At 39.0% G+C, this 14,486-nt stretch overlaps 1 protein-coding gene across 1 annotated transcript in view; it reads left to right on the forward strand.

The window, feature by feature from the left end:
• Nucleotides 1-878: 878 nt before the first annotated feature.
• The window catches only part of LOC110516030 (mitochondrial dynamics protein MID51), a 66,316-nt gene continuing 52,708 nt past the window's right edge, over nucleotides 879-14,486 (forward strand). The window contains exons 1-2 of the mRNA XM_036973710.1: nucleotides 879-913; nucleotides 4,443-4,603. Coding sequence (XP_036829605.1) covers nucleotides 4,466-4,603 — 138 coding nt within the window. The 5' untranslated portion in view covers nucleotides 879-913; nucleotides 4,443-4,465. The remainder of the gene's footprint in view (nucleotides 914-4,442; nucleotides 4,604-14,486) is intronic.

Consider the following 14,486-nt stretch of genomic DNA (forward strand, 5'->3'; position numbering starts at 1 on the left):
AAATTGAAAAGGTAATAACTCTGAAATGTCCAACTTGCTAACTATTTGAACACAGGCAAACCAGTTAGTTAGCAGGTCGGAAATGTCCTAGTTCCGACTAAATTATGTTTTACACACAATATTTTTATGCGTGTTTTGGGGTAAAATATAAATAAATACAACTCCCACCCCTTCAGCTGCAAAGACCCCAAACGTCAACGTCAGAACATAACGTCTCCTGCCATTGGTCCGCCTGGTTGTCAATTATATGGACAATGTAATGGGCCTATTCCTCTGCACAGGCGTTTCTTCCGCCTGCCAGATTTTTAATTTATTTTTTTATTAACAACAAATCAATACATAAAGCACATGAGGGCACACAAACAATGGACAATCGAACTAGGGGGTACAATATCACATTACAATTACACAAGGACCTTAAGGGACATGCATACACTTACAATTCTTTTTTGTCCCGCCTGCCAGATTTTACAACGCCTTGACAGGTATTTTACGTGTCATCTAAGAACATTATATATATAAAAATTACAAATATATATATATATATATATATATATATATATATATATATATATATATATATATATATATATATATATAATGTTCTTATTTATTTTTTTAAATCTAAGACATTATATATATATATATATATATATATATATATATAAAATATATACAAATTACATATATATAATGTTCTTAGATTTAAAAAAATATATATATATATATTTTTTTTTTGTATATATTCTAAGAACATTATATATATATTTTTTACATTTTAAATCTAAGAACATTATATATATTTTTTTTTAAAAATATGTTTTAATATATTTTTAATTTTTAATCTAAGAACATTATCTGCCATCCGATGACGTGTGGCATGTAACGTCTGCGAGAGGGGATCCGACCCTAGGTAACCGTAACTATGTATGACGTGTGTTCTTTTCATGGTGACAGATAATCAAAAGACAAGATATGGTCGACTAGTCGGCTAAATAACGGTGCTTTTATATTTTTTATTTTAACAAAATGGATTGGAGTTTGAATACAATATAGCAGAAGTTGTAGATTGGTGAGTAGTCCCCGAACAGCTAAGCTAAATGATAACAACAGCTGTAGCTAGCTAACGTAATGTGGCTAACTTAGCTAGCTAACGTAATGTGGCTAACTTAACCTGCTAACGTAATGTGGCTAACTTAGCTAGCTAACGTAATGTGGCTAACTTAGCTAGCTAACGTAATGTGGCTAACTTAACCTGCTAACGTAATGTGGCAAACTTAGCTAGCTAACGTAATGTGGCTAACTTAACCCGCTAACGTAATGTGGCTAACTTAGCTAGCTAACGTAATGTGGCTAACTTAACTAGTTACAGGATGCAAAACAAAAGTTTTGTCCCGCCCATGTTGATGTGCGGTGAGATCCGGGCCGCTGTCTTTTCACAGTAACATTACAGCGTTTTTACGGATAGTTGATTTACTGCTAACCAGCTAACCTAGCTAGTTTCAAAACAAACATTTCAATGTACGGCGCCCATCCCACCTAACCAGACCAGCTGCAATTAAACACTGGGCGAAGGGGAGATAAACAGAGACGGTGCACCTGTATTAGCTTTGTAACTACTATCTCAGGCTAGCTAGCTATCACACACGTCCTCTTAACCTTGTCAATAGATATGGCTACAGCGAGTTAGATATATCGACCCCGTTATGTTGATGTGTGCTATTGTACTAGAAAAGGGTTAACATTTGGTGAATGAATAGCTAGCTCCCTTTCTCAGCTGATGCCTGGAATTTGGAATTGGACAACGTGTCTCGGGTTGCACATACTGACACAGGGAGAATAAGTCAATAGGGTCCATGGCAGATACATATGTAGAGAGTTTGGACGTTGAGGTTCTGGTCCCTGGTAGTTGGTTGGTGGTTGTTATATCTGAGCAGGTCCAGGAATATACAGTAGCTGGAATATAATGTGACCTGCACAAATGGAGCTCATCTCAGTCTTTAAATAGACTGGGCTGAATCCCAAATGACACCCATTTCCCTATATAGTGCACTACTTTTGGCCAGGGCCCTAGCACCCTTTTCCCTATATAGTGCACTACTTTTGGCCAGGGCCCATAGCACTCCTTTCCCTATATAGTGCACTACTTTTGGCCAGGGCCCTAGCACCCTTTTCCCTATATAGTGCACTACTTTTGGCCAGGACCCATAGAGAATAGGGTGCCATTTGGGATGAAGTCTTGGGCTCCATCTAGTGCCAGGGTAGCCAAGGGGACATCCTATGACCTGACTCTGCTTTCTGTCAGAGTGATCTGCTGAGGCTATTTCTGTCTGCCAGGTGCAGCAGGAGATAAATATGACACCAACAGAAAACGGTCACGTAGAGCTGGGAAAGGAAAGTGTGACACAGGCCTGTCAGTCAACACCAGAGATAGGACTGGTTCAGTCTCCGGGATCTAGACCTGTCACCTCCTATCTCTGGTGTTGACTGATAGGACTGGTTCAGTCTCTAGGACCTAGACCTGTCACCTCCTATCTTTGGTGTTGACTGACAGGACTGGTTCAGTCTCTAGGACCTAGACCTGTCACCTCCTATCTCTGGTGTTGACTGACAGGACTGGTTCAGTCTCTAGGACCTAGACCTGTCACCTCCGGTCTCTGGTGTTGACTGACAGGACTGGTTCAGTCTCTACGACCTAGACCTGTCACATCCTATCTCTGGTGTTGACTGGTTCAGTCTCTAGGACCTAGACCTGTCAACTCCAGTCTCTGGTGTTGACTGACAGGACTGGTTCAGTCTCTAGGACCTAGACCTTTCACCTCCTATCTCTGGTGTTGACTGACAGGACTGGTTCAGTCTCTAGAACCTAGACCTGTCACCACCTGTCTCTGGTGTTGACTGATACGACTGGTTCAGTCTCTAGAACCTAGACCTGTCACCACCTGTCTCTGGTGTTGACTGACAGGACTGGTTCAGTCTCTAGAACCTAGACATGTCACCTATCTCTGGTGTTGACTGGCAGGACTGGTTCAGTCTCTAGGACCTAGACCTGTCACCACCTGTCTCTGGTGTTGACTGACAGGACTGGTTCAGTCTCTAGGACCTAGACCTGTCACCTCCTATCGCTGGTGTTGACTGATAGGGCTGGTTCAGTCTCTAGGACCTAGACCTGTCACATCCTATCTCTGGTGTTGACTGATTAGACTGGTTCAGTCTCTAGAACCTAGACCTGTCACCTCCTATCTCTGGTGTTGACTAGTTCAGTCTCTAGGACCTAGACCTGTCACCTCCTATCTCTGGTGTTGACTGACAGGACTGGTTCAGTCTCTAGGACCTAGACCTGTCACCTCCTGTCTCTGGTGTTGACTGACAGGACTGGTTCAGTCTCTATGACCTAGACCTGTCACCTCCTATCTCTGGTGTTGACTGGTTCAGTCTCTAGGACCTAGACCTGTCACCTCCTATCTCTGGTGTTGACTGACAGGACTGGTTCAGTCTCTAGGACCTAGACCTGTCACCTCCTATCTCTGGTGTTGACTGACAGGACTGGTTCAGTCTCTAGATCTTAGACCTGTCACCTCCTATCTCTGGTGTTGACTAATAGGTCTAGGTTCTGGAGACTGAACCAGTCGTATACAGTACCAGTCAAAAGTTTGGACATTGTAGAATAATAATGAAGGCAAAAATCATGGTTTGTGCTTAGTGGGACTATAATTTGTTTTTCAACAGGACAATGACCCAACACACCTCCAGGCTGTATAAGGGCTATTTGACCAAGAAGGAGGGTGATGGAGTGCTGCATCAGATAACCTGGCCTCCACAATCACCCGACCTCAACCCAATTGAGATGGTTTGGGATGAGTTGGACCGCAGAGTGAAGGAAAAACAGCCAACAAGTGCTCAGCATATGTGGGAACTCCTTCAAGACTGTTGTAAAAGCATTCATCATGAAGCTGGTTGAGAGAATTCCAAGAGTGTGCAAAGCTGTCATCAAGGCAAAGGGTTGCTACTTTGAAGAATCTCAAATATTAAATATATTTTGATTTGTTTAACACTTTTTTTGGTTACTACATTATTCCATATGTGTTATTTCATAGTTTTGATGTCTTCACTATTATTCTACAATGTAGAAAATAGTAAAAATAAAGAAAAACCCTTGAATGAGTAGACGTGTCTAAACTTTTAACTGGTACTGTATATTTTTTTAAATTCCAGTCAGATAAACACTCATAAACCCGACTGAACCAGTCTGCTTAGTCCTAAAGCCTTGTTTTGTATCACATTCCAATGATAAAACTGGGGGGGGGACAAAAATGCCATTTCAGAATGTGGGGTGGGGGGGGGCCATCTCCCCAGTGAAAGTTACGCCCCCCTGCCTATACATATATACCCCTCAACAGAAACGGAAAGTCATCTCTCTCTCTGCTTCTTGTTTCTATCAGGTGACTCTGCCGGACAGGAAGTGATGGACTTCCGGTGGGGGAGGAGCCGGGGCGAGGAGGGCATCGCCGTGGTGATAAACTTCCTGCTGGCTAATGCCCGATTGGTCCTGGGAGTGGGAGGGGCCGCGGTGCTGGGCATCGCTACGTTGGCTGTCAAGAGGGTGAGAGAGAGAGAGAGAGTGTGACTTTCATCTGACTGAAAAAATCAACTATCATCATAATTACTCATTACCGTTTTGTAGGTATTTTAGTCAGTCACAATTTACCCACAATGCATCACAGATTTTATGCACTCAAACAGGGCCTGTGTGTGTGTGAGAGAGCGCATATGTGTGTGTCTGAACGATGGAAGTTCAGGTTTATAATGTGTGTGTGTCTGTAGTTGATACAACGTGCAGGTTTATAATGTGTGTGTAGTTGATACAACGTGCAGGTTTATAATGTGTGTGTGTCTGTAGTTGATACAACGTGCAGGTTTATAATGTGTCTGTAGTTGATACAACGTGCAGGTTTATAATGTGTCTGTAGTTGATAGAATGTGCAGGTTTATAATGTGTCTGTAGTTGATACAACGTGCAGGTTTATAATGTGTCTGTAGTTGATAGAATGTGCAGGTTTATAATGTGTGTGTAGTTGATAGAACGTGCAGGTTTATAATGTGTCTGTAGTTGATAGAACGTGCAGGTTTATAATGTGTCTGTAGTTGATAGAACGTGCAGGTTTATAATGTGTCTGTAGTTGATAGAACGTGCAGGTTTATAATGTGTCTGTAGTTGATAGAACGTGCAGGTTTATAATGTGTCTGTAGTTGATAGAACGTGCAGGTTTATAATGTGTCTGTAGTTGATAGAACGTGCAGGTTTATAATGTGTGTGTGTCTGTAGTTGAGACAATGTGCAGGTTTATAATGTGTGTGTGTCTGTAGTTGAGACAATGTGCAGGTTTATAATGTGTCTGTAGTTGATACAACGTGCAGGTTTATAATGTGTGTGTGTCTGTAGTTGAGACAATGTGCAGGTTTATAATGTGTGTGTGTGTGTAGTTGATAGAACGTGCAGGTTTATAATGTGTCTGTAGTTGATAGAATGTGCAGGTTTATAATGTGTCTGTAGTTGATAGAACGTGCAGGTTTATAATGTGTCTGTAGTTGATAGAACGTGCAGGTTTATAATGTGTCTGTAGTTGATAGAATGTGCAGGTTTATAATGTGTCTGTAGTTGATAGAACGTGCAGGTTTATAATGTGTCTGTAGTTGATAGAACGTGCAGGTTTATAATGTGTCTGTAGTTGATAGAACGTGCAGGTTTATAATGTGTCTGTAGTTGATAGAATGTGCAGGTTTATAATGTGTCTGTAGTTGATAGAATGTGCAGGTTTATAATGTGTCTGTAGTTGATAGAACGTGCAGGTTTATAATGTGTCTGTAGTTGATAGAACGTGCAGGTTTATAATGTGTCTGTAGTTGATAGAATGTGCAGGTTTATAATGTGTCTGTAGTTGATAGAACGTGCAGGTTTATAATGTGTCTGTAGTTGATAGAACGTGCAGGTTTATAATGTGTCTGTAGTTGATAGAACGTGCAGGTTTATAATGTGTGTGTGTCTGTAGTTGAGACAATGTGCAGGTTTATAATGTGTGTGTCTGTAGTTGATAGAACGTGCAGGTTTATAATGTGTGTGTGTCTGTAGTTGAGACAATGTGCAGGTTTATAATGTGTGTGTGTCTGTAGTTGATAGAACGTGCAGGTTTATAATGTGTGTGTGTCTGTAGTTGAGACAATGTGCAGGTTTATAATGTGTGTGTGTCTGTAGTTGAGACAATGTGCAGGTTTATAATGTGTGTGTGTCTGTAGTTGATAGAACGTGCAGGTTTATAATGTGTGTGTGTCTGTAGTTGAGACAATGTGCAGGTTTATAATGTGTGTGTGTCTGTAGTTGATACAACGTGCAGGTTTATAATGTGTGTGTGTCTGTAGTTGAGACAATGTGCAGGTTTATAATGTGTGTGTGTCTGTAGTTGATAGAACGTGCAGGTTTATAATGTGTCTGTAGTTGATACAACGTGCAGGTTTATAATGTGTGTGTGTCTGTAGTTGAGACAATGTGCAGGTTTATAATGTGTGTGTGTCTGTAGTTGATAGAACGTGCAGGTTTATAATGTGTCTGTAGTTGATAGAATGTGCAGGTTTATAATGTGTGTGTGTGTCTGTAGTTGATAGAACGTGCAGGTTTATAATGTGTCTGTAGTTGATACAACGTGCTGTCATGTACTGTCATGTTGTCTTGTCTCTGTCCTTTCCCTTCACCCTGTCTCCCTCTGCTGGTCGTGTTAGGTTACCTTTTCTCCCCCGCTTTCCCCCAGCTGTCCCTTGTCTCCTCTAACTACCCATTCACCCCGTTCCCCACCTGTTCCCTTTTTTCCCTCTGATTAGGTCCCAATATCTCTCTCTGTTTCTGCTCCTGTCCTTGTCGGATTCTTGTTTGTTTGTGTCAGTCATGCCTGAACCAGACTATCGTCATGTTTGCTGCAACCTTGTCCTGTCCTGTCGGAATCTGCCGGTCCATCTGAGCCTACCTTTGTTTGGTTATTAAAGAAGCTCTGTTTACATTAATTCGCTTTTGGGTCCTCATTCACGCACCGTAACACGTGCAGGTTTATAATGTGTGTGTGTCTGTAGTTGATAGAATGTGCAGGTTTATAATGTGTCTGTAGTTGATAGAACGTGCAGGTTTATAATGTGTCTGTAGTTGATAGAACGTGCAGGTTTATAATGTGTCTGTAGTTGATAGAATGTGCAGGTTTATAATGTGTGTGTGTGTCTGTAGTTGATACAACGTGCAGGTTTATAATGTGTCTGTAGTTGATAGAATGTGCAGGTTTATAATGTGTCTGTAGTTGATAGAATGTGCAGGTTTATAATGTGTGTGTGTGTGTCTGTAGTTGATACAACGTGCAGGTTTATAATGTGTGTGTGTCTGTAGTTGATAGAACGTGCAGGTTTATAATGTGTCTGTAGTTGATAGAACGTGCAGGTTTATAATGTGTCTGTAGTTGATAGAACGTGCAGGTTTATAATGTGTCTGTAGTTGATAGAATGTGCAGGTTTATAATGTGTCTGTAGTTGATAGAACGTGCAGGTTTATAATGTGTGTGTGTGTCTGTAGTTGATAGAACGTGCAGGTTTATAATGTGTCTGTAGTTGATAGAACGTGCAGGTTTATAATGTGTGTGTGTGTCTGTAGTTGATAGAACGTGCAGGTTTATAATGTGTCTGTAGTTGATAGAATGTGCAGGTTTATAATGTGTCTGTAGTTGATAGAACGTGCAGGTTTATAATGTGTCTGTAGTTGATAGAACGTGCAGGTTTATAATGTGTCTGTAGTTGATAGAACGTGCAGGTTTATAATGTGTCTGTAGTTGAGACAACGTGCAGGTTTATAATGTGTCTGTAGTTGATAGAACGTGCAGGTTTATAATGTGTCTGTAGTTGATAGAATGTGCAGGTTTATAATGTGTTTCTGTAGTTGATAGAACGTGCAGGTTTATAATGTGTCTGTAGTTGATAGAACGTGCAGGTTTATAATGTGTCTGTAGTTGATAGAACGTGCAGGTTTATAATGTGTGTGTGTCTGTAGTTGATAGAATGTGCAGGTTTATAATGTGTCTGTAGTTGATAGAACGTGCAGGTTTATAATGTGTGTGTGTCTGTAGTTGATAGAACGTGCAGGTTTATAATGTGTGTGTGTCTGTAGTTGATAGAACGTGCAGGTTTATAATGTGTGTAGTTGATACAACGTGCAGGTTTATAATGTGTGTGTGTCTGTAGTTGATAGAACGTGCAGGTTTATAATGTGTCTGTAGTTGATAGAACGTGCAGGTTTATAATGTGTGTGTAGTTGATAGAACGTGCAGGTTTATAATGTGTCTGTAGTTGATAGAACGTGCAGGTTTATAATGTGTCTGTAGTTGATAGAACGTGCAGGTTTATAATGTGTCTGTAGTTGATACAACGTGCAGGTTTATAATGTGTCTGTAGTTGATACAATGTGCAGGTTTATAATGTGTGTGTAGTTGATAGAATGTGCAGGTTTATAATGTGTCTGTAGTTGATAGAACGTGCAGGTTTATAATGTGTCTGTAGTTGATAGAACGTGCAGGTTTATAATGTGTGTGTGTCTGTAGTTGATAGAACGTGCAGGTTTATAATGTGTGTGTGTCTGTAGTTGATAGAACGTGCAGGTTTATAATGTGTGTGTGTCTGTAGTTGATAGAACGTGCAGGTTTATAATGTGTGTGTGTCTGTAGTTGATAGAACGTGCAGGTTTATAATGTGTGTGTGTCTGTAGTTGATAGAACGTGCAGGTTTATAATGTGTCTGTAGTTGATACAACGTGCAGGTTTATAATGTGTCTGTAGTTGATAGAACGTGCAGGTTTATAATGTGTCTGTAGTTGATAGAACGTGCAGGTTTATAATATGTCTGTAGTTGATAGAATGTGCAGGTTTATAATGTGTCTGTAGTTGATAGAACGTGCAGGTTTATAATGTGTCTGTAGTTGATAGAACGTGCAGGTTTATAATGTGTCTGTAGTTGATAGAACGTGCAGGTTTATAATGTGTCTGTAGTTGATACAACGTGCAGGTTTATAATGTGTCTGTAGTTGATAGAACGTGCAGGTTTATAATGTGTGTGTGTCTGTAGTTGATAGAACGTGCAGGTTTATAATGTGTCTGTAGTTGATAGAACGTGCAGGTTTATAATGTGTGTGTAGTTGATAGAACGTGCAGGTTTATAATGTGTCTGTAGTTGATAGAACGTGCAGGTTTATAATGTGTCTGTAGTTGATAGAATGTGCAGGTTTATAATGTGTCTGTAGTTGATACAACGTGCAGGTTTATAATGTGTCTGTAGTTGATAGAACGTGCAGGTTTATAATGTGTCTGTAGTTGATAGAACGTGCAGGTTTATAATGTGTCTGTAGTTGATAGAATGTGCAGGTTTATAATGTGTCTGTAGTTGATAGAATGTGCAGGTTTATAATGTGTCTGTAGTTGATAGAATGTGCAGGTTTATAATGTGTCTGTAGTTGATACAACGTGCAGGTTTATAATGTGTCTGTAGTTGATAGAACGTGCAGGTTTATAATGTGTCTGTAGTTGATAGAACGTGCAGGTTTATAATGTGTCTGTAGTTGATAGAATGTGCAGGTTTATAATGTGTGTGTAGTTGATAGAACGTGCAGGTTTATAATGTGTCTGTAGTTGATAGAACGTGCAGGTTTATAATGTGTGTGTAGTTGATAGAACGTGCAGGTTTATAATGTGTCTGTAGTTGATAGAATGTGCAGGTTTATAATGTGTCTGTAGTTGATACAACGTGCAGGTTTATAATGTGTCTGTAGTTGATAGAATGTGCAGGTTTATAATGTGTCTGTAGTTGATAGAACGTGCAGGTTTATAATGTGTGTGTGTGTCTGTAGTTGATAGAATGTGCAGGTTTATAATGTGTCTGTAGTTGATAGAACGTGCAGGTTTATAATGTGTGTGTGTGTCTGTAGTTGATAGAATGTGCAGGTTTATAATGTGTCTGTAGTTGATAGAATGTGCAGGTTTATAATGTGTCTGTAGTTGATAGAACGTGCAGGTTTATAATGTGTCTGTAGTTGATAGAACGTGCAGGTTTATAATGTGTCTGTAGTTGATAGAATGTGCAGGTTTATAATGTGTGTCTGTAGTTGATAGAATGTGCAGGTTTATAATGTGTCTGTAGTTGATAGAATGTGCAGGTTTATAATGTGTCTGTAGTTGATAGAACGTGCAGGTTTATAATGTGTGTAGTTGATAGAACGTGCAGGTTTATAATGTGTCTGTAGTTGATAGAATGTGCAGGTTTATAATGTGTCTGTAGTTGATAGAACGTGCAGGTTTATAATGTGTCTGTAGTTGATAGAACGTGCAGGTTTAAAATGTCTGTAGTTGATACAACGTGCAGGTTTATAATGTGTCTGTAGTTGATAGAATGTGCAGGTTTATAATGTGTCTGTAGTTGATAGAATGTGCAGGTTTATAATGTGTCTGTAGTTGATAGAATGTGCAGGTTTATAATGTGTCTGTAGTTGATAGAATGTGCAGGTTTATAATGTGTCTGTAGTTGATAGAACGTGCAGGTTTATAATGTGTGTGTGTCTGTAGTTGATAGAACGTGCAGGTTTATAATGTGTGTGTGTCTGTAGTTGATAGAACGTGCAGGTTTATAATGTGTGTGTGTCTGTAGTTGATAGAACGTGCAGGTTTATAATGTGTGTGTGTCTGTAGTTGATAGAATGTGCAGGTTTATAATGTGTCTGTAGTTGATAGAACGTGCAGGTTTATAATGTGTGTAGTTGATAGAACGTGCAGGTTTATAATGTGTCTGTAGTTGATAGAATGTGCAGGTTTATAATGTGTCTGTAGTTGATACAACGTGCAGGTTTATAATGTGTCTGTAGTTGATAGAATGTGCAGGTTTATAATGTGTCTGTAGTTGATAGAATGTGCAGGTTTATAATGTGTCTGTAGTTGATAGAACGTGCAGGTTTATAATGTGTGTGTGTCTGTAGTTGATAGAACGTGCAGGTTTATAATGTGTGTGTGTCTGTAGTTGATAGAACGTGCAGGTTTATAATGTGTGTGTGTCTGTAGTTGATAGAACGTGCAGGTTTATAATGTGTGTGTGTCTGTAGTTGATAGAATGTGCAGGTTTATAATGTGTCTGTAGTTGATAGAACGTGCAGGTTTATAATGTGTGTAGTTGATAGAACGTGCAGGTTTATAATGTGTCTGTAGTTGATAGAATGTGCAGGTTTATAATGTGTCTGTAGTTGATACAACGTGCAGGTTTATAATGTGTCTGTAGTTGATACAATGTGCAGGTTTATAATGTGTCTGTAGTTGATACAACGTGCAGGTTTATAATGTGTCTGTAGTTGATAGAACGTGCAGGTTTATAATGTGTCTGTAGTTGATACAACGTGCAGGTTTATAATGTGTCTGTAGTTGATAGAATGTGCAGGTTTATAATGTGTCTGTAGTTGATAGAATGTGCAGGTTTATAATGTGTCTGTAGTTGATAGAATGTGCAGGTTTATAATGTGTCTGTAGTTGATAGAATGTGCAGGTTTATAATGTGTCTGTAGTTGATAGAACGTGCAGGTTTATAATGTGTGTGTAGTTGATACAACGTGCAGGTTTATAATGTGTCTGTAGTTGATAGAACGTGCAGGTTTATAATGTGTCTGTAGTTGATAGAATGTGCAGGTTTATAATGTGTGTGTGTCTGTAGTTGATAGAACGTGCAGGTTTATAATGTGTGTGTGTCTGTAGTTGATAGAACGTGCAGGTTTATAATGTGTCTGTAGTTGATACAACGTGCAGGTTTATAATGTGTCTGTAGTTGATAGAATGTGCAGGTTTATAATGTGTGTGTAGTTGATAGAACGTGCAGGTTTATAATGTGTCTGTAGTTGATAGAACGTGCAGGTTTATAATGTGTCTGTAGTTGATAGAACGTGCAGGTTTATAATGTGTCTGTAGTTGATACAACGTGCAGGTTTATAATGTGTCTGTAGTTGATAGAACGTGCAGGTTTATAATGTGTCTGTAGTTGATAGAACGTGCAGGTTTATAATGTGTCTGTAGTTGATACAACGTGCAGGTTTATAATGTGTCTGTAGTTGATAGAACGTGCAGGTTTATAATGTGTGTGTGTGTCTGTAGTTGATAGAATGTGCAGGTTTATAATGTGTCTGTAGTTGATAGAATGTGCAGGTTTATAATGTGTGTGTAGTTGATAGAACGTGCAGGTTTATAATGTGTCTGTAGTTGATAGAACGTGCAGGTTTATAATGTGTGTAGTTGATAGAACGTGCAGGTTTATAATGTGTCTGTAGTTGATAGAATGTGCAGGTTTATAATGTGTGTCTGTAGTTGATAGAATGTGCAGGTTTATAATGTGTCTGTAGTTGATAGAACGTGCAGGTTTATAATGTGTCTGTAGTTGATAGAATGTGCAGGTTTATAATGTGTCTGTAGTTGATACAACGTGCAGGTTTATAATGTGTCTGTAGTTGATAGAATGTGCAGGTTTATAATGTGTGTGTGTCTGTAGTTGATAGAACGTGCAGGTTTATAATGTGTGTGTAGTTGAGACAACGTGCAGGTTTATAATGTGTCTGTAGTTGATACAACGTGCAGGTTTATAATGTGTGTGTGTCTGTAGTTGATAGAACGTGCAGGTTTATAATGTGTCTGTAGTTGATAGAATGTGCAGGTTTATAATGTGTCTGTAGTTGATAGAACGTGCAGGTTTATAATATGTCTGTAGTTGATAGAATGTGCAGGTTTATAATGTGTCTGTAGTTGATAGAATGTGCAGGTTTATAATGTGTGTCTGTAGTTGATACAACGTGCAGGTTTATAATGTGTCTGTAGTTGATACAACGTGCAGGTTTATAATGTGTGTGTGTCTGTAGTTGATAGAATGTGCAGGTTTATAATGTGTCTGTAGTTGATAGAATGTGCAGGTTTATAATGTGTGTCTGTAGTTGATACAACGTGCAGGTTTATAATGTGTCTGTAGTTGATAGAACGTGCAGGTTTATAATGTGTCTGTAGTTGAGACAACGTGCAGGTTTATAATGTGTCTGTAGTTGATAGAACGTGCAGGTTTATAATGTGTCTGTAGTTGATAGAACGTGCAGGTTTATAATGTGTCTGTAGTTGATAGAACGTGCAGGTTTATAATGTGTCTGTAGTTGATAGAACGTGCAGGTTTATAATGTGTGTCTGTAGTTGATACAACGTGCAGGTTTATAATGTGTCTGTAGTTGATAGAATGTGCAGGTTTATAATGTGTGTGTGTAGTTGATAGAACGTGCAGGTTTATAATGTGTCTGTAGTTGATAGAACGTGCAGGTTTATAATGTGTCTGTAGTTGATACAACGTGCAGGTTTATAATGTGTCTGTAGTTGATAGAACGTGCAGGTTTATAATGTGTGTGTGTGTCTGTAGTTGATAGAATGTGCAGGTTTATAATGTGTCTGTAGTTGATACAACATGCAGGTTTATAATGTGTCTGTAGTTGATACAACGTGCAGGTTTATAATGTGTCTGTAGTTGATAGAACGTGCAGGTTTATAATGTGTCTGTAGTTGATAGAATGTGCAGGTTTATAATGTGTGTAGTTGATAGAACGTGCAGGTTTATAATGTGTCTGTAGTTGATACAATGTGCAGGTTTATAATGTGTGTGTAGTTGATAGAACGTGCAGGTTTATAATGTGTCTGTAGTTGATAGAACGTGCAGGTTTATAATGTGTCTGTAGTTGATAGAACGTGCAGGTTTATAATGTGTCTGTAGTTGATAGAACGTGCAGGTTTATAATGTGTCTGTAGTTGATAGAACGTGCAGGTTTATAATGTGTGTAGTTGATAGAATGTGCAGGTTTATAATGTGTGTGTGTCTGTAGTTGATACAACGTGCAGGTTTATAATGTGTCTGTAGTTGATAGAACGTGCAGGTTTATAATGTGTCTGTAGTTGATAGAACGTGCAGGTTTATAATGTGTGTAGTTGATAGAATGTGCAGGTTTATAATGTGTGTGTGTCTGTAGTTGATAGAATGTGCAGGTTTATAATGTGTGTGTGTGTCTGTAGTTGATAGAATGTGCAGGTTTATAATGTGTGTGTGTCTGTAGTTGATAGAATGTGCAGGTTTATAATGTGTCTGTAGTTGATAGAACGTGCAGGTTTATAATGTGTCTGTAGTTGATAGAATGTGCAGGTTTATAATATGTCTGTAGTTGATACAATGTGCAGGTTTATAATGTGTCTGTAGTTGATAGAATGTGCAGGTTTATAATGTGTGTGTAGTTGATAGAACGTGCAGGTTTATAATGTGTCTGTAGTTGATAGAATGTGCAGGTTTATAATGTGTGTGTAGTTGATAGAATGTGCAGGTTTATAATGTGTCTGTAGTTGATAGAACGTGCAGGTTTATAATGTGTC

The sequence above is a fragment of the Oncorhynchus mykiss genome, unplaced genomic scaffold (genome assembly GCF_013265735.2).
Source record: "Oncorhynchus mykiss isolate Arlee unplaced genomic scaffold, USDA_OmykA_1.1 un_scaffold_296, whole genome shotgun sequence".
NCBI classification, from domain to species: domain Eukaryota; kingdom Metazoa; phylum Chordata; class Actinopteri; order Salmoniformes; family Salmonidae; genus Oncorhynchus; species Oncorhynchus mykiss.